At 52.1% G+C, this 21,116-nt stretch overlaps 1 protein-coding gene across 1 annotated transcript in view; it reads left to right on the forward strand.

Moving 5' to 3' along the window:
* LOC122385480 (neuronal PAS domain-containing protein 4-like) overlaps positions 1–21,116 on the forward strand; it is a 76,155-nt gene that overhangs the window by 36,735 nt on the left and 18,304 nt on the right. The window contains exons 6-7 of the mRNA XM_043373806.1: positions 2,683–2,871; positions 5,754–5,938. Of these exons, the coding sequence (XP_043229741.1) occupies positions 2,683–2,871; positions 5,754–5,938 (374 nt within the window). The remainder of the gene's footprint in view (positions 1–2,682; positions 2,872–5,753; positions 5,939–21,116) is intronic.

A 21,116-nucleotide genomic window follows, 5' to 3' on the forward strand; every position in this document is an offset into this window, starting at 1 on the left:
GACCATTTCACTGCGCTACGGTGACCTTCTACCGTCGTCTGTGATCCCCGCCTCGGAGCGGTCCGAGGCGGCTACTGTCCACATATCCGAGCGGGGGTGGCCGCCCGGCTCCGTCCCACTCCTTTTCATCCCTTCAGCCGCCCGGGCGGCAATTAGTTGCATTCACAGCCGGCCGAGCGGCCGACAAAGTAGCCTACTAATGATACCGTGATTCGACGCTTCGGCAGCGGTGATGTATGCGGCAGCGCCTGCCGGCATTGTGGCGCGTGCATCCTCCATACACGGCCGGCGCTGCGGCTCATTTCTCAGCGCGCGGCGCGCTCGGACGGCGCGACAATGCCGGCGCCGCCGCCGCGCCGCCGTGGGAACCCGCCGGCTACCGCGGCCGACAGGGTCACGTGCTCGTCTGACGTCATCTGTGCCGGCGCCAGCTCAGTTGGTCGCGACGGTCACGGCGCGTCCGCGGAACACCGCGCGCCACATGACGACCGACAGCGGCGCCCGGCCGACACCGCGCGCAGTGCCCGCCGTTAATTTCGCCGCAAAACCGCAAGTGGCACCGCGTGCTGGCCGTTGTCGCCGCGGGTTGCCATGGAAACGTTGCCTACTGGTGGCGCAGTGACGGCCGCTTCACACCTCGGGCGGAAATTGCACAGGTTTTCTTTAAGACGTTGTGCAATCATGGCGTCTGTTTTGTCCACATGTGTCTTCGGACCGACGGGGGGAAATTAAAGTGCCACCTGGCGCCGGCAGTTAAACCGCACATGCCTGCTCCCCTATGCACTCCGGGTATAAAACACATCCGGCTTAGTTGGGTTTTCCCCGCAATAGATCATTGAGCTGTTTCGATGACATTCAGACGGTAATACCACTCATCAGCGAGGATTCCGATGACATTATACCTTATTATCCCTGATGTTACCCAGTTGCAAGGAAACTAAAATGTTCACTATAAGACAGAAGTATCACATATAGGTTTGCCAACATACCTGCAAATTGCAATTGACGCTTGGGAGAGCGGTCTGCGGTCATATAAGGGTATCGATTCGCCGAAATGATAGAGCTAACCAAAGATAAACTAAGAAGATTGACGTGTTTCATCCACATCACAACACCCATGCAATTTCATCCGGTATTTAATTCCCATTATGCCTTCGAATGCATGATACGTCTGCCTATAGTGGATGGTACCGAGCATCAGCTGCAGCAATAACTTGACGTTAAGTGGACACCGACCTGACTGGCAATTTATCAACGTAATGCAACATAAATGAAATAAAATTAAACCCTCTGATGGCGCCTCGTCTCTCTTCACCCTCCGCTGAGCGGCACAACCGGATATCGCAGCTCGAGTCCCGGCCGGCCGGGCGGCGCTGCCGGGCTGACGGAATTCCCATACGGAGGTCTAATCGAGCGGCCCGGCGACGGCGTCAACTGGCCGAACCCCTGAGCCGGGGAGCTAATCGCGGCTGATCGGCGGGCGGCCGATACCCATTGCCGGCGCCGTCGGCACCATAAATTGACCAGCCGGATGCAGGCGTCATCGTATAGCCACGCCCTGGCCGGCCGGCCGGCCGGCCACGGCGGCCTGAATAAATCGGCCTGTGCTCCGGCGGCAGAGGCGTCATCAGGCGATGGTTATCGGTGGGAGGCTCCAAATCATCTCCTTATTCCGGCCTGCTGTGGTGGGCAGGTCTAGCAGACTGCCTGGTCTGGTCTGGTCCGTTAAACAGTCTGACTCGGTTCACCGTCAGCCCATCCGCCAGACCATCAGACCATCAGACCATCACACCACCAGCGACCAGACCATCTCGTCAATCCGACCATCCGAACCGAGCTGCGGCCGGCCGACCCAGCTCATTCCGCCGAGCTCCGCAGCAATGTAGTCGTGATTGGCAGGCCGACCGGGGATGCCGCGGAGTGCTCCTCTCTCCTCTACTCTCGGCTCAAATGGCGATTGACTACACGATGGCTCTCTGTAATGGCGTGGTAACGGCCACCAGCACGCTAAGCTCTCATAATGTGATAACAAGCCGTAATTTATAAGCATCGGCCATTAACTCATCATCAGACATCAAAGCGGATATCGACATCGTTCTGCTCTTTCTTTTTGTTTCGTTTATATTCATTGCCTTTATTGTCCTCCGTTTATATCGCATCACATATTTTCGGTATTTAGTTGGATTGTTCTCACTAGCTCTCCCACAGAGCTTTTTATGAGTGTTTCGTTGTATTTTACTGCCTCCCTTAGCTCAGTATGGGACGTCATTTTTATACGCCACCATAAAAAGGACGCTGATATATTTTAGTACCATTAGGCATAATTAAAGAGTAACACAGTTTGCATTAAATGTAACGCGAGGCGAAATGATATGCAAAACGCAGGAAGTTGCGCTGGCTGGCGTCAGCTATTAAATTCATCCATCTTACTATTTCAGATGGTCATTGCGGAGGGTGGTCCCCGGCTGTAATCAATCCTGGCTAAAGTGATGACCGAATGCCTTCCGCTCCTTTTGTCCGCTCTGATGAGCCAATCTGGCCAGGGCTGCTCACATACACACACTCAGAGACCGGAGCCGGGCAGTGACTCTGCACCTTTTCCTTCGCACACCCCTGCGTCGGTCGGGTCGGGTCGGCGCTCCCACATGTCCCCCTTTGTGACCACAACGTCTCCCTCCTCAGGAGGACCTACTGATCCACGGAGACTCGGTATACGACATCATCGACAAGCAGGACCACCAGGCGATCCAGGCGGAGCTGATGCGCGCGCCGGCCGCCACCGCCGCGCCCGCTGACGACCCAAGGATGTTTCTCTGTCGGATGAACGTCTCCAGGAACGCCCGGCGGCAGATGCGGTTCGGTGATCAGAAGGTGAGGGACTAGAAGATGGCCCCAGAGACTAGAAGATGACCATAGAGACGAGGAATAGCCCTAGAGACTAGAAAACAGTCCTAGAGACCAGGATTTAGCGCTAGAGACTAGAAACCAGCCTTAGAGATCAGGATCCCAGGATCAGGATCAGGAGGAGGAGCCTTAGAGATCAGGAGATTAGAGCCCTCTGTAGACCAGGACTAGCCATAGCCCATAACTATACCAGGAGATAGCCCTAGGAAACCAATAGACAGACTCAGATCAGGAGACGGCTCTAGAGACCAGGATATAACCCAAAAGACCAGGAGACAGCCCTAGAGACAAGAGAGACAGCCGTGGAGACCAGGAGGCAGCCCTAGCCTTGGCCTCTCTCCGCCCCGTCCCAGTCCACCGATAGGGCGCCACGCTGGTGAAACTAGTTGGTCAGAGCCGGCGGTTGCCATGCTTCGAGTGGCAATTTAGCGCTCGCCCACTCGTTACCATCGTGGCGGAAGTGTTGGCGCTGAGTTGGAAAGCTCTGTGAAGACAGAATGTGTCAAGCTTTCCCGCCGGTATTTCCCGACAGCGCTAATCCGGGGCCTTTGTGTGCCCATCTAGCTGTGTGTGGGACGTGGGTGTGGACTGTGGACCGCGACGGCGCTCACAGCCCTGCGGCCACAACCGGTACACAACCATGTGCAGTGTACCCTCAATTACCAACAGTTACCATTTCCGACTAAATGATATGTTGCATTGACACCAAGTCTATTCTGGGCGTCCATAACCTGCTTGAACATCCTGGGAAAGCTCATAGGCTGTTTCAGTGCCAATTGTAACTGCTCACATCCGTGTACGCTATTGTTGGTCGGCCGCACCTGGTTGACCTGTTTACAGCTTCATGGCCGTAATAACCTCGCCGTTTGTGTGAACTACCCCCGAAAATAACAGTAATCGGTAACAATTTTTATCGCATTCGAATAGTTAAAGAGTGCGCGAAACGAAGCGTTGAATTTGACATTTGTCTCAGTTTGTTTTTATTTTGTTATATTTTTCGTCTTGACGGAATTCTGTCATTCATGCGGGGAATGGTCTGGAACATGACAAACAACCAAAATTACGTCTAAAGCTGCTCAGAATAGTAACAATGAATGCGTATATACGCTCTGCCCTGTCAGCGATACTGAAAATACGGTCTGAAAATATAATAACCCTCGCCGGCCGAGGGGGGGGGGGGCGGGTGCCGCCCCCCATAGGGGTTTTTTCGCGATAACTCCGAACAAGCTCGCGATAGAGAGCTGAAACTTGGCATACCTGACCTTTGATTCAAGCCAAATCTTTTGACACCAACCGCATTTTTGGGTCAGGTCAGGTCACTGATCTATGACGTCATAAGTGAACCTCTGCAATGTCTTCAGATGTCGCAACTTAGCAACGCCCTCACTGCCAGAGGAGATGTCACATTGAAATGAAACTTGCAGGATCTAGTATCCATTATGAGTCTCACAACTTGTGTATCTCGGATTTTTCTTTAAGGTCATATGAGGTCAGGTCATTTTCGTGACCTCACCATTATAAGTCAATAGGGAAAAATGAAAACTGCTATGTCTGGCGCCGGGAACGATCTCCAACTATCTCAAGCACACAGAATCGTGATTTTATGCACTCCTTGCAAGGTTAGATTCGTCACTTTTGCAATGTTGACCTTGCGTGACGTCATTTATGACGTCATCAAGGTCACATTAGTTTTTCGTCAATAACTCTTGATCAAATTGAGCTAGCGAGTCGGGGAAGCCACCAATGGACTCAGGAAGACCTGCCAAATCGAATGATATGCAACATGACCTCTTTCGACCAACTTCGTGACCTGGGGGTGCTGACCTGACCTCGACCTGAGATCAACACCCCAAGTTGACCTGACCCGAACAAAAAGTATATCATTCGACGCGGCTGATCGAGGCGAACACGATGCTGCCAAAATCGCGGCTCTGCGGCCGTTTTTTGCGAAGTTATTCACCAAAAACTGAACCGTACCTTGGGGCACTTGACCTGACCTCAGAGGTCACCAGTTGACCTAGGACCTTAAAATCATGTACCAATCTCTGCGTCTTGTAACGGCGCGCACACGCTCGTTTTTTCCGCGACGCGCTAGCTCCACCAGGGGCGAAACGGCGAGGGGGGGGGGTCGTACCCGCCCCCCCCTCGGCCGGCGCGTATGTGGAAAACCAATAGGTCCGGCAAGGGATAACTCTTGGGAGACTACAATATCACACAAGCCACTAATTTAATCTGCCGGTAACCCTGCTGTGGTGACTACAACGTAGAACAAGCACCTAACACTGCTATCGCAGACTGCAACGTGGCAGAGTCAGTAACCCCTCGCTACACGAGCCCGGTACTGCGTCCGGGAACGGATGCCTCATTTCACAATTTAACAATGAAATAGTAAACTGATTCATCACATACCACTAACACCCCAGTTACACAACATAACAACACAATAAACAGTCAAGAGTTGCCATGTCATGTATCATAACTTACTGTCCAGCTTGATGCGAGTTTTCATCATGCACGGATCATTAAGAAACGCATCGACATTTACTATATTTAGGCTTATTTTCAATGAGTTTCCGGTTTGAAGGGAGATCCGCCTTGGACGTGGGCCAACTGCCTAGCTCTATTTCTGTCGCATCATGCATCGCTTGCATCTCTTGAATAGTGACCAGCGCTCTTTACTCAATATCTGAGGACAATTTTACAACGAAAGGAACGATTGATACGCTATAACCGTCATTGATGCTTGAATGACGTGCATCCAAGTTATATAAATCATTTCTGTACTCCTGTGTGATCCCATGACCCCTGTGTGACCCTTGTGTGACCCCCGTGTGACCGTTGACCGTCAGGTGGTGCTGATCCGCGGTCACTACCTCTCCTATCTGCCGCTGTGCAGTCGGAACGAGCCCGTCTTCGTGGCCACCTGCACACCGATCGCCATGCCAGAGACACGCGAGTGCGTGGTCCAGGGCGCCACCAACGTCTTCACGTCCGTCCACTCGATGGACATGAAGTTCATGCAGCTGGACGAAAAGTAAGTGCCGCGCTGCCGCGCCGGGTGTCCTGTCACGTGCCGGGCTGTCCAGCCGGACTCGGCCTGACGCTGATCGAGACCGATGGCCAGCCGGGCTGACGTGATTTGCATGCAAACAAGACATGACCGCGCTACTGTTTGTGCAGTTGAGAGTGGGAAAACCAGTAGGAATCTCCGCCACCGCCGCTCCGCGCCGAAAAGATGCAGCCAGCTCGTATATGGGCATGTGCGGATACATTATTCTGATTCTGTCAAGATTCCTTTGATAGGTTGACCGCAATAGCATCCGTGTTGCGAGTGGATCCGCTCTGAAATGCCGACACGTTTCTAGCCCTTTCCCCGGCTGCGGACGGAAAGTAAACAGTGACGGGCTGCCGGGCAGTAAATGGTCCCTGATTTAGTGCGTTTTCCGCGGCGGACGGCAAACCGCAGTCTATCCCATCAGTGGCGTCCCTGAAAGGAATGAATCACACCGGAGGGCGTGGGAACGGCACGGTAGCGTAGCTTTTCCGCGGCCGGCATCCCGCCGAGCTCCGGCTGAATGAAAGGATGGCTCGCTGACACCCGCGCGCATCTTCTCCCGTCAGACCTGACTCGAATGGGAGATCGGCGAGTCACGGTGGTGGCGCAACAGTGAAGCGCCGATATTTTGGTGAAAGAGCGCCACCGACCGACCGATTGGCCCCCATCGGCGCTCACTCAAAGCCCATTCAAACAACGCTGATTTCAGTTGCCGCAATAGGCAAATCTTTATCGATGATGAATAAAATCCGTCGCCCTGACGTAAAATCTGTGTTGTGAACCAATTATGTTGAAATTTTTATGAATTGGTAAATGGTGCTCCTTGAGGACCAGTCACTACGTCGGACTGTGACCTCTGACGACGTCTTGACAACAATAGCGTCTCTAGCAGCGGGGGCGGCAGTGGAGGCGACCGCACCTCGCGACGACCTGGGGCACCCCATACCCCTCCCCACCGCGCCCCGCCCCGCCGCGCCACCCGGTAAGCGGGGCAGACGCGATTAACGGCCCGTCTCGGCTGCCGCCGCGGCCGGCGACCGGCGACGCTGCAACGGACGCTGCCCGATTAACGGGGTACGATCGGCACCGGCCGCCAACCAGGATATGGTCGAAGGACGGGAGGTTGGAGAGGTTAGCTCTCGATGCTCCACGGGCGGAGATGGGCCGCAGTCAGGGGTGGGATGAGAGGCCGCCAGCCGCCCGGTCTGGCCCCGCCAGCGTACGAGAGCCTGTTCTGAGTTTGTGATGCTTCGTTGAGTGTCATTTCTTTTCCGAACGGAGCCTCTGGGTCTTGCGGGATTTCGTGAAAACGTGAGTCGCATGCTGAGCATGTGAGGAAGTGAGACATTGCTTACCAAACAAACAGCGTATGACACGATAAATAAAAGTCTGTGGTTAGTTCTGTCGCGATGTATTACCTGCAATCACGCGACTTGCATGCTCCATAAGTTTTACGATATGCCCCAGCTAACCGCGTCTAGACGACCGTTGGGCCCGGCAATTTTCCGAGAGTCGTGAAGAGGGGCGTTACAAACTGAGGTGCATAACACTCAGCAATCGACGACCCAACGGGCCCAGCCGGCTCGCATTCGCTCTTTCTGGCTGTGAGCATGGCTAATTGCTTAGTAGCGGTGCCATCGGCGAATCCATTTACACCAGCTAATGCGTTTTGCGGTACCGGCTTTCCTAACTTACAGCAGATCACCATCACGATAAATAAAACAGCCATTGATGCAGGCTTTCATATCATATAACGTTTGAGTAAGTTTCTAAAAACATATATTCTAATATGAAATACTGCATGAAATTAGATGCTTGAAGAAAATGAGCATCCGGCATGTGACCACGTGATGGCGCTCATTTCGTTCCTGACCTGCGCACTAATGACCGTTCAGCGGCTCGGCGATGGACGGTCAGCGCGCCTCGGGATCAGCCGAACGCCGCTTATGCAACATGACAGGTCGGCTCACCACAGACCACAATCTGCGCCCTCCCCCGCCCTCCCCCGGCCTCCCCTGCCCGTCCCCCTCCCCCCCACAGGCGCAGCTGCAGACCCCAATGGCACCGGGGCAAGGCCAGTGCAGTGGTCCGGTTGGGGAGGGGTGCGGAGGGGAGGGGAGGGGTGTGTCGGCCGCACCCTGTCTGCTGTCACGGGGAGCAGTGCCTCGGAGGGAAATGCATCCTCCATCATTAAAGACCATCAATTGAAAGTAAAATAATTTGTGAATACTTCAATGTAACCATTCCTCCAAGCATCTGATGCACATTTTATAAAGGAACAATGTAGAATGGTGAGGATTTCTTACTCTTGATTATTCTATTGCTCTCATAGGTGATTGTCTGATTCTATAGCATTATTTTCTACAACACTCAATACCAAATCACACGCTAGGAAGTGTCCCGTCCAATTTTTAACAACCAAGTAACGGTACCCGCTCAGACGGCGGTGTGTCAGCAATGTCGGCATGTCGTCTGCTATCGTCTGCGTCATCTGCGCTCGGCGCGGCATTGTTGCAGCGGGCGCGCCGGCCGGAAGTGTGGTGTGTTCATGTGACCGCGTCGGGGTGCAGCCCTCCCTCCCTCTCCCCCTCTCTTATGGTGCATTTGTACTCTGTCTAAGTCGGCTACAGAGGGTGACAAGCTCTGCTGGACGGGGTGACGGGCTAGAGACTTACAGAGGGTGAAGGTGACTGGGATGGATAAATGTTTTCTGAGATGTATCAAAACCCATGAGGCACAAAATGTGATTAAAAAATGTGAGCATTGTTAGGAATAATCACTGAATGTGTTGAGGGAAATTGCGCAGCAAATTTATTATTTGCCCATTTCAATCTTTTTTTTTTGCACTTTTTCATCGTGGATAATCGCTAAAGATAGCCACCAGTACTTACCTACATCATTTTCCAGTCTGTTTTAGTAGTTAATGCTGAATAACCTCTGCGCGCCACTCGGTACAGTTCCACCGCAGTGTTCTTACGTTTCGGACACGGACGGTGCTGTGACCTTCGTTAGCGGAGCACTCGGTCCGTGTCCGCCATCGGGCGACATTTACAGCTGGCCATTCGGTCGGTGTAACTGTCCGCCGGGTGCATTTCGCCGCGCCGGAGTGCTCAGTAACCCGAGATCCTGGTGCTGGCCCGCCGAGACAAAACTGCTCACCGGTGTGTCAGTAATCTGCTGAGGGCGTCAGTCTCTGCTCTCACACTGCAGTGAGCCATCCCTGAGGAATGTACGAACAAACTCTGACCCAGATACCGCCCAGAACACATTGGTAAATCATGGATACCTCTCCAGTACATGCAGCCGCGACCCAGAGAGCAATGTTAACGATCCGATATGAGCCGCCCGCTCATAATGCAGCTTTGCGCGGTCGGCACACCTAACCGCTGTGGATGGGAGGCTGCCATCCGTTCAGATCACAGGTCGACACAGGGCGTCCGCCTTTCACATCCTCAGGCGTCTTCAGCATGATGATCAGCACGTTCTGACATTACGCGTGTGACCCCGACGCCTGGTCATTAGGGTGTCAATCCTGCTCGCCGGTCGAAGCCGTTAGGATACGGCTCACTGGGCTGATTGAGCCGTCCACCGCTGTTGAGACACTGGAGCGCGGAGTCGACGGTCTTTCATCGATCTCAGACGCCGCTCATAACTGGACTGTTAATAGGTAAAAGCACTGGCATTCAAGTCACCCTGTAATCGAGGGGTAACATGATGGATCGTCATAAATTCCCGGACACGACCCGGGTCGAGGTCAATTGTCCGATCGCTTAGCCATGTGCATTATGAGACTGGAGCGCGCCCAACCCCTGAAGCACATCGGTATGGGGCTGAGCCTACGATCGGTACTGACTGTCGATATGGAACAAGGCAAAAATCGCACTTGTGTCACCTGCAAGCATGACTTTTCCTTTGTGTCCGGCTTCAATCCTGCTCATTCTCTTTGCTCATCATATGTTTGTCTCATTTTGCTGCCCTCCCGTCATCTTTTCTTCCTCCCTTTTCTCTTTATCTATGCTCTTATTCCCCTCACATCACCAATTTTATCTACCATGAGAGCCAGAAGCGGCGGAACACCTTCAATTAAAGGGGGGGGGGGGCACTGACTTTTGGTCCCATTCTTTCCATGCAACGCCCATAGGGTTAATGTTAAAATGCCAAAATCAAAAGGGGGCACGGTGCACCGGTGCCCTCCCCGTTCCGCCACCTTGAGAGCCCGGACCCGTTCACCTGCTCCATCCCACCCTCTCTCCACCTCTCTCCCTCTCTCTTCTCCAGTCTCGTGTGCAAACAGCCGTCCTCCGAGCCGGCCGCGGGTGCTGAGGTGTGTGAATTACACTGTTGGCTCAGAACCGACAGACGCTGTGTTGACTGTCCAAGTTGACCAGTGTCAGCCCGTCCAGCTGGGCAAAGGCCGGCTGGGCTTACCCACCGTCCACGTGGCTAATATAAACACTACCAACACTACCAACAAGTAGTGAGTGTCGATACGGGTATTAGAGCTTATGATGCCCATAATTTTGACTTCTAACTTCCCTAAGAATAAGCACACTGTTCTGTGTTTAGAGTTAATCATGCGTCATGTTGAACTCAATAGCAAAGGTTTTCCATTTTGATATGCCCTTTCCAACTCCGTGATTCAAACTATTCGTATGCGTCGTGGCCACAAGTGGTTGATGGAAGAAACCAGGGATGCGGAGCCGTGGAAATTTCAAACGGCTCCGGCTCCCGCTCCGGCTCCGGAGAAAAAAATCGGCTCCGGCTCCGGCTCCGGCTCCGGGTGAAATGTTATGGCGGCTCCGGCTCCGGCTCCGGCTCCGAGTAAAATGGTCCGGCTCCGGCGGCTCCGGCTCCGACTCAGTACATCCCCTATGCAATCAATTAAATACGGGTGGAAGAAAAATTGAATTGGTTATACGCGTTACCTACTCTTGCCATGACCGGCTCATCGCGTCCCCGCGCAAACGCACCTCGGAGAGAACTGGCAGAACAAAGGACTAGGAAGCGATGCCATTGGAAACGCAGTCGCCGCGAATCGGAGTTCACTGACCCATCGTAAGCTGACACCCATCTCGGCTGCATTGGGGGGTGGTGGGTGGGTGGGAAGAGACGGTGCTGGGAGTCGCAGTCCACTGCACTGGCTTCAAAACAATGGCCGTCACCTGATGACTGGTCCTCATGTTCTGGGGATGCAGTAGACGTGAGGGGGGGGGGAGGAGCAGACAGGAAGTTGATTGCGTACTGTGGGGTGCTGGGGATATTCGGCTTTTTCATTCACTTGATGGCCCATGACGTACTATTGGTCTCAAGATAAGGGCCAAGGCGACCTGTAGTTTTGATGCGGTGAATACCCTTACCCTCGCGCACAACTCGGGCCGAGTGCACCCCTCCTCCCAGCCAGCGCCACCCCCACTCGCATTGTGGCGAGGGTGAGGGTATTCACCGCATCAAAACTACAGGTCGCCTGGGCACTTATATTGAGACCAATAGTACCTACGATATGTTTTACTGCCTTGTACTGTCAAACCTAGGTCAATTATTTTTTTCCTCTTCAAAAAATAAAAAGGAGCCGGAGTCGCCCCCTTTTTTGGCGGCTCCGGCTCCGGCTCCGGCTCCGGGCTATATTGTTTCACGGCTCCGGCTCCGGCTCCGGCTCCGGGCAAAATATGCCGGCTCCGGCGACTCCGGCTCCGACTCCGGCTCCGGCTCCGCATCCCTGGAAGAAACACATTTCCATGATATTTGCAACCACCTATGCGTCTTCGTCAAAGCTACAAAATTGTAATGCATTCGTTGCAATTGCTTTTGTATATAAAAATCATCATTATTTCTTTCGCTTTGAATTATTTGCTCACTTATACCTAAGTGCAATTTTTAACGTAAGCTGAGTTCATAGCTGATCTGATCTATATTTGTTCATACAGGAACGGCAGAATTTCCTCTTACTGAACCTGCTCACTGACCTGTGCTCAACAAAAGTCGATGAGGACCGAGTGGGGAAGGTGGCCAGTTTTTCCTCGGTCGCCCAAATTCTCGGTACTTCTGTGATGTCACAAGGCCGCGATGGGACACGGAAAAGTGAAAACGGAACCAGGAAGAACGTCGTTGAGCCTCTGCCCGCCATTCGGAAACTCCCTCAATTCTGCTTGACAGGAATGAAATACGGTTATTGTTATGGATGTGATAAATATCACTGCTTTTCCACAAAAAGTAAGAACGGCAATTATTGGAACTGCTTTATTTAATATTTTTTTGTGGCTTGTTATCATTATTGAGACCTGATTTTTTTATTTCCTCTCGTCCACCAAGTTTTGTTTCTATTTCAATTGCTATTTTCTCGAAATCTCTTATTTTCTTACCGTTTTTTGTCTTTTTCTTCATTCCTTATCCGTTTCTTGTCGCAGAGACAATACCATTCCCAGCCATATATCCAAACAGCGCTCCGGTTGTGCAGCAGCTGCCTGCACCAAGCTCCCCCTGTGTATCTGAACCCCGCAGTCTCCCGCACCATAATATTCCCAGCGCTGCCGAGGATTGTAGCTCGGCCGGCGCTGTTGCATGCCTGATGGCGTGTTCCCACGCTGGTCCGGTCAGCACCACTTTGAGTGGGCGGGGGCGTCCGTTCGTCTGTCCCGGGACGGCGGCTGCCACTCCCTCCTCCAGCGGCTGAGCTTGTGCGACCGTGGCCCCTGGCAGGGACTCGCGATGTTACAGAGGTTGAGAGTTACTTTGTAAAAATTTAAGCTGCTTCTGAAATCTGGATCGTCGTAGTTTTGATGCTGTCTTTTTACCTAAGAAAATCTTGATAGCCTAGCCACCAGTGTACCAGAACACTGAGTGACACATTTATCAGCTGCAGGACGTGCGTTGCTCCCGTCCAGTCACTGCCAGCAGGCTGTCCGAATATCCGGCTCCCAGTCGTACCATCCACCCGTCCACAGTCCAGCGTCCCCTCTGTCCACCGTCCACCCTGTCCACTCCACACCACCTCATCCAGCACATCTGCGCCGGCCGTCCGAGCGATGACAAGCCGAACTGTACCGCTCTCTGGCAATGACAGGTCGGCGCCAGCAGCCGCGCCGAGTTGACCAGTCACCGCGGTGCTGCACAGAAGTGCGACGAGCGCCGTCCGTCGCTGCCACCGGCGTCCGCTGCACGCAAACGTCATCGTTGATAGCAAACAGACGGTGCTGGCGGTCCCCGGGCCGGCTGCCGACCGCGACAGCGGCTGCAGGCGCACCCTCAGGCTGTTTGCAGAGACAGCAGACGGTCGTGTGCTGGGACACAGACAGAGAGATGGAAGGATGAAGCGACGAGGAGGAGGGATGGATGGACAGACGGCGTAACGGAAAGGACAGACGAATGGACGGAAGACGAATGGACGGACAAAGAAAGACTTGGAGAGGGCCAGGGGAGACGGCAATGGAAGGACGAATAACGTACGAAGGGTAGTGGAAAGTTGGACGGAAGAACGAGAAAGGATAGAGGCGTTAGAAGGATAGACAAGCAAATAAACGGATGGATCAGGAAGCAATGAAATTTTGATAGCGGTAGATGGGAGATAAGACGAAGAGAAACAAGGCCTGCAAAGGCAGAGCAGTCATTTCATGATCGGTTGGCTGTTCCGGCTGAAGCAGTTGGAATTCCCAGCTCCAAGAAACGCCTGCTGCTTGCCCTGATCGAAACCAGTGATAGCTTTGAGTTATTGTGGTTAATGAGACGGTTCGCTGATATATTGGACGATTGGAAATATCAATTTGTTGTATTGTATTGTATTTACATTTAAGAGCGATCCACAATCAACATGCGTGGCGATTACTGCTCAGAATCCGTATCCGCGGTTACTAATCTAATCATTCATTCATAACATTTGCACATTCACTCACGTCAAAACACGGACAAAACAGAACAAAACACATTCAGGAGAGCCTCGTCCCTCTTACCCACCCCCATACTGTTGGTCAGCGACGTGCTGATTCACCGTTCACGATCGCGGCTTTAACAGAGCGGGCAAAGCGGGCGGGAGGCAACTGCGACAGGTGAGGTGGTAGGCTGTTTAGCAGAGCTGCAGCTCGATAGCCGAACCGCCGCTTGCCTGTTTCCAGGCGCGGACGCGGAAGATGGAAGAGGTAATCTTGTCTGGATTGTCGCTCGCGGATAGCGCTGTTAGTAACGAACAGGGCTGCTAGCTCCTCGGGTTCTCGACGCTGTATGGCTTTGTGTGCGATGACAAGGGTTTGGTAATCGGCCATACCGCGCGGGGATAACCAGCCGAGTTTTGTTCGCAGGTCGGAGACATGGTCAAATTTACGTCGGCCGAAAATAACTCTAGCGGCGAAGTTAAGGATTTTTTGGAGTCGATCAAAATTTTTTTGGGACCCATTACCATAAACTGACAGGCAGTACCGGATACGCGATACTACGAGTGCCGTCACGAGCATTCTAATGATGCCATCTGGGAGACAGTGGCGCGCGTGTGAGAGACCAATCAACAGACCCGTACACCGGCGGCAGAGTTCGGAGATGTGAGCGTCCCATGACAGAGTGCAGTCGAAAGTGACGCCAAGGTTCCCCACCTGTGCGCACGGTTGCAACGCTGCGTCGCGGAATGATACTCTAAAGTCTGGTAATTTGCGTAGATTTTGACGACTGCCAAATACAATGAGCTGTGTTTTACTTGCATTCACTTTGAGGGCGTTAGCGCAGAACCAATCGTTAAGTGACGCGAGCGAATCTTCCATGCGCGAGATGAGAGCTTCGAGGTGCCGAGCTGGACCACTAACTAATACTTGTGTGTCATCGGCATACTGAAACACATCCGCGTCGCCGGCGTATAGTGATAAGTTGTTAGAGAAAATGGTGAAAAGAAGCGGTCCTAACGCAGAACCCTGGAAGACACCCATGGTATACCCAGAGGTATACTGTTGAAATATGAGGATGCAACATTTATCGTTTTTCTGCGAATTATATGCCTCTTATAAAAATGTTAATATTTTCCTCTAGGTGTGAAACATATTAACTTTAAAGCATGTGTAGCATTTTATGGGTACCTGATTTTTTGTAAATTATTTTCAAACAATTTTATCGTAGGCATCAGTTGATGACCAGGTAAAAATCTCAATGCATTTACTTGCTGAGGCATTTCCCCCAATTACAACACCCTTCTCACATTCATAACTAGATAGTCGGGGTGAGTCTTCAATGGCCAGACTCCGGAAGTCCTGGATCAAGCTGAGCCATGTGGAGTAGCCCGATCGTGAGGCTGTTCTCCCACTATCGGACCCAGCACATGGCACCGCCCCCTCCGGCTCGATAGCAACTGATGGCAGGCACGCGCTGGGAATTTCGGGACGGACGAGCGGCAGTCAGATCCTGCCTCGGGGCCGGGCTGTCCGTCTGGACGGTCCCTGGGTCCGCCGAGGATCCAGCGCAGACCTCCCGCCGGCCTGCACCGGGAATACTCCGGGCCCGGGCCGGGCAGCGAGCACAGCGGGATGACCGACGATGAGTCTCCGCGGTTATATCATTGACCACCTGCTGCCAAATGAGTCACGATGAGCGGGAGAAAGTGTGCGGTTCTGAAAATGCCGCCGAGCCTTGGAAAGGTGCGGCATCGTTGCGGTCAGAAAACACCAACAAATAATAGTGAAATTCCCAGGAAGGTGTCCGTATGATTAGCATGAAATGCGCCCGTTTAGGATGCTTCAGCTACCATGCATGCTCATCGGCCCTTTCATGCCCACACTGACCCACAGCATGCATTCACTCGTCGCTCCCCATCTCTTCGCTCGCGAAACAGTTCTCTGTTCACACCGGTTAGCACTCAGTCGATCTAACTTCTGTAAACACCGTAGTCGTCCCGGATGTCTGCGTCTGCGGCCGCTGCGCCACTCTGGTCTCCGCTGCGCCGTAGCTGTCTCCGCTGCGCCACGGTTGTCTCCCGCGGTGTCCGGTCCAATCGGAGCCTTATGGCATTGGACCGAGTTATGGCATTGGTCGGAGTTATGGCATCGATCGGCACTGGCCCAGACAGGGTGTGGGGCTGCCGCGCTCCATTGTCAAGGATACCGACTGGTGACCGTTTATATTGGTCTGAGGCGTGGACCGTCCGAATGAGTATCGACGCCACGGGAGACTTGGCGGTGGTTGGGAGCAAGTGGGATTACGGATTGATGAGACTAAGCGCAATTGTGTTTAATACGTGCGTGCATTGCATAGTATTAACTAGCACACAGCTTGTTGGAATGTTTGAATAGTAACTTTTGTGCCGCATGTCACCAGTTGATAAACTATGCTCACTACTGGCTTCGTGTGACACGCCTTGTTAGCACTCCAATACCGAAATTCACCCAACGAAAACAACCCTTTAGGACCCTGCCCTCATTGCACCCCCGCACTTACAATAACTTTCTCTAAGCTCTCCCAGTCTCCCGAGATGAAGCTAAATCTGAATCCGGACGTGATTCACGCTCGCTGTGTCATCTGAGAGTGGCGATGGTCCTACGGTGGTCGCTAAGCGTGGGCGAGACTCCCCTCTCCTCCTCCCCACCCCGAACCTGTTTCGCTCCAGCAGCCGGTCACGGCTTGGGGGATGAGGAGAGGATGGGGTGGGATGGGGGTTCCGTTGGACATGGGACAAAACGGAAAGGCGCCACTGCTCTAGCAGTAGACCAATTTTCAGGGTCCGACTGTTGTGCCAGGTGAAAGAAGTGTTCAGTACCTCAATGGTCCATATTGCTTCCTTGATATAATTAGCCTTCACTAAACAGTATGATGTCCCTCAAGACAGCCCATATTCAGCCCAGATTCAGCCCGGATTCAGCCCAGATTCGGGACACCTCCGATCAAGCTGAAACTCGCACACAATGTAGGCCATGACATGCCCAATCCACAGTCCAAGTCATTCGGTGGCACTCCCAGCCGTTTGACCTAGAGAGGTCAGCAAAGGTCACGTGGCCCAAATTTGCACAGCAGATTGTCACCCACCCAGTAGAGCTAGAGCGCTAAAAATGGCACCAGTCGACTCGCCAGCATCTAATCTTACTTTCCCAACACTCATTTGACCTCTCAAGGTCATGCGATGACCTAAGGTCATTTGTGGGCTATGTCGAAAATACACTTGCACAGCAGTTTTCGAGTAGATGGATTGACCGAATTTCAAATCAAAGCACATAATCGGGTAGCCCATAGGCCGTAGTAACTTTCCTTAAAAACTGCTTCTCGATATGTGACCCCGTTTGACCTCGGCAGGTCAAAATGTGCAAATAAACGACACTCAATACGTCAAAGCCCGGATTCAGCCCAGATTCGGGACACCTCCGATCAAGCTGAAACTCGCACACAATGTAGGCCATGACATGCCCAATCCACAGTCCAAGTGATTCGGTGGCACTCCCAGCCGTTAGACCTACAGAGGTCAGCAAAGGTCACGTGGCCCAAATTTGCACAGCAGATTGTGGCCCACCCAGTAGAGCTAGAGCGCTCAAAATGGCACCAATCGACTTGTGAGCATCTAATCTTACTTTCCCAACACTCATTTGACCTCTCAAGGTCATTCGATGACCTAAGGTCATTTGTGGGCTATATCGAAAATACACTTGCACAGCAGTTTTCGAGTAGATGAATTGACCGAATTCCAAATCAAAGCATATCCTCGGGTAGCCCATAGGCCGTAGTAACTTTCCTTAAAAACCGCTTTTCGATATGTGACCCCGTTTGACCTCGGCAGGTCAAAATGTGCAAATAAACGACACTCAATACGTCGCAGCCCGGATTCAGCCCAGATTCGGGACACCTCCGATCAAGCTGAAACTCGCACACAATGTAGGCCATGACATGCCCAATCCACAGTCCAAGTCATTCGGTGGCACTCCCAGCCGTTTGACCTAGACAGGTCAGCAAAGGTCACGTGGCCCAAATTTGCACAGCAGATTGTGGCCCACCCAGTAGAGCTAGAGTGCTCAAAATGGCACCAATCGACTCGTCAGCATCTAATCTTACTTTCCCAATACTCATTTGACCTCTCAAGGTCATTCGATGACCAAAGGTCATTTGTGGGCTATGTCGAAAATACACTTGCACAGCAGTTTTCGAGTAGATGGATTGACCGAATTCCAAATCAAAGCATATCATCGGGTAGCCCATAGGCCTTAGTAACTTTCCTTAAAACCCGCTTTTCGATATGTGACCCAGTTTGACCTCGGCAGGTCAAAATGTGCAAATAAACGACACTCAATACGTCGCAGCCCGGATTCAGCCCAGATTCGGGACACCTCCAATCAAGCTGAAACTCGCACACAATGTAGGCCATGACATGCCCAATCCACAGTCCGTCATTCGGTGGCATTCCCAGCCGTTTGACCTAGACAGGTCAGCAAAGGTCACGTGGCCCAAATTTGCACAGCAGATTGTGGCCCACCCAGTAGAGCTAGAGCGCTAAAAATGGCACCAATCGACTCGCCAGCATCTAATCTTGCTTTCCCAACACTCATTTGACCTCTCAAGGTCATGCGATGACCTAAGGTCATTTGTGGGCTATGTCGAAAATACACTTGCACAGCAGTTTTCGAGTAGATGGATTGACCGAATTCCAAATCAAAGCACATCATCGGGTAGCCCATAGGCCGTAGTAACTTTCCTTAAAATCCGCTTTTCGATATGTGACCCCGTTTGACCTCGGCAGGTCAAAATGTGCAAATAAACGACACTCAATACGTCGCAGTCCGGATTCAGCCCAGATTCGGGACACCTCCGATCAAGCTGAAACTCGCACACAATGTAGGCCATGACATGCTCAATCCACAGTCCAGGTCATTTGGTGGCACTCCCAGCCGTTTGACCTACAGAGGTCAGCAAAGGTCACGTGGCCCAAATTTGCACAGCAGATTGTGGCCCACCCAGTAGAGCTAAAGCGCTAAAAATGGCACCAATCGACTCGCCAGCATCTAATCTTACTTTCCCAACACTCATTTGACCTCTCAAGGTCATGCGATGACCTAAGGTCATTTGTGGGCTATGTCGAAAATACATTTGCACAGCAGTTTTCGAGTAGATGGATTGACCGAATTCCAAATCAAAGCACATCATCGGGTAGCCCATAGGCCGTAGTAACTTTCCTTAAAAACTGCTTCTCGATATGTGACCCCGTTTGACCTCGGCAGGTCAAAATGTGCAAATAAACGACACTCAATACGTCGAAGCCCGGATTCAGCCCAGATTCGGGACACCTCCGATCAAGCTGAAACTCGCACGCACACAATGTAGGCCATGACATGCCCAATCCACAGTCCAAGTCATTCGGTGGCACTCCCAGCCGTTTGACCTACAGAGGTCAGCAAAGGTCACGTGGCCCAAATTTGCACAGCAGATTGTGGCCCACCCAGAAGAGCTAGACCGCTAAAAATGGCACCAATCAACTGGCCAGCATCTAATCTTACTTTCCCAACACTCATTTGACCTTTCAAGGTCATTCGATGACCTAAGGTCATTTGTGGGCTATGTCGAAAATACACTTGCACAGCAGTTTTCGAGTAGATGGATTGACCGAATTCCAAATCAAAGCATATCATCGGGTAGTCCATAGGCCGTAGTAACTTTCCTAAAAAAACCGTGTTTCGATATGTGACCCCGTTTGACCTCGCCAGGTCAAAATGTGCAAATAAACGACACTCAATACGTCGCAGCCCGGATTCAGCCCAGATTCGGGACACCTCCGATCAAGCTGAAACTCGCACACAATGTAGGCCATGACATGCCTAATCCACAGTCCAAGTCATTCGGTGGTACTCCCAGCCGTTTGACCTAGACAGGTCAGCAAAGGTCACGTGGCCCAAATTTGCACAGCAGATTGTGGCCCACCCAGTAGAGCTAGAGCGCTCAAAATGGCACCAATCGACTCGTCAGCATCTAATCTTACTTTCCCAACACTCATTTGACCTCTCAAGGTCATTCGATGACCTAAGGTCATTTGTGGGCTATGTCGAAAATACACTTGCACAGCAGTTTGGAGTAGATGGATTGACCGAATTCCAAATCAAAGCATATCATCGGGTAGCCCTTAGGCCGCAGTAACTTTCCTTAAAAACCGCTTTTCGATATGTGACCTCGTTTGACCTCGGCAGGTCAAAATGTGCAAATAAACGACACTCTATACGTCGCAGCCCGGATTCAGCCCAGATTCGGGACACCTCCGATCAAGCTGAAACTCGCACACAATGTAGGCCATGACATGCCCAATCCACAGTCCCAGTCATTCGGTGGCATTCCCAGCCGTTTGACCTAGACAGGTCAGCAAAGGTCACGTGGCCCAAATTTGCACAGCAGATTGTGGCCCACCCAGTAGAGCTAGAGCGCTAAAAATGGCACCAATCGACTCGCCAGCATCTAATCTTACTTTCCCAACACTCATTTGACCTCTCAAGGTCATGCGATGACCTAAGGTCATTTGTGGGCTATGTCGAAAATACACTTGCACAGCAGTTTTCGAGTAGATGGATTGACCGAATTCCAAATCAAAGCACATCATCGGGTAGCCCATAGGCCGTAGTAACTTTCCTTAAAATCCGCTTTTCGATATGTGACCCCGTTTGACCTCGGCAGGTCAAAATGTGCAAATAAACGACACTCAATACGTCGCAGTCCGGATTCAGCCCAGATTCGGGACACCTCCGATCAAGCTGAAACTCGCACACAATGTAGGCCATGACATGCCCAATCCACAGTCCAGGTCATTTGGTGGCACTCCCAGCCGTTTGACCTACAGAGGTCAGCAAAGGTCACGTGGCCCAAATTTGCACAGCAGATTGTGGCCCACCCAGTAGAGCTAAAGCGCTAAAAATGGCACCAATCGACTCGCCAGCATCTAATCTTACTTTCCCAACACTCATTCGACCTCTCAAGGTCATGCGATGACCTAAGGTCATTTGTGGGCTATGTCGAAAATACATTTGCACAGCAGTTTTCGAGTAGATGGATTGACCGAATTCCAAATCAAAGCACATCATCGGGTAGCCCATAGGCCGTAGTAACTTTCCTTAAAAACTGCTTCTCGATATGTGACCCCGTTTGACCTCGGCAGGTCAAAATGTGCAAATAAACGACACTCAATACGTCGAAGCCCGGATTCAGCCCAGATTCGGGACACCTCCGATCAAGCTGA

This window comes from Amphibalanus amphitrite, unplaced genomic scaffold, assembly GCF_019059575.1.
Source record: "Amphibalanus amphitrite isolate SeventyFive unplaced genomic scaffold, NRLGWU_Aamphi_draft 000220F_arrow, whole genome shotgun sequence".
Lineage (NCBI taxonomy): Eukaryota > Metazoa > Arthropoda > Thecostraca > Balanomorpha > Balanidae > Amphibalanus > Amphibalanus amphitrite.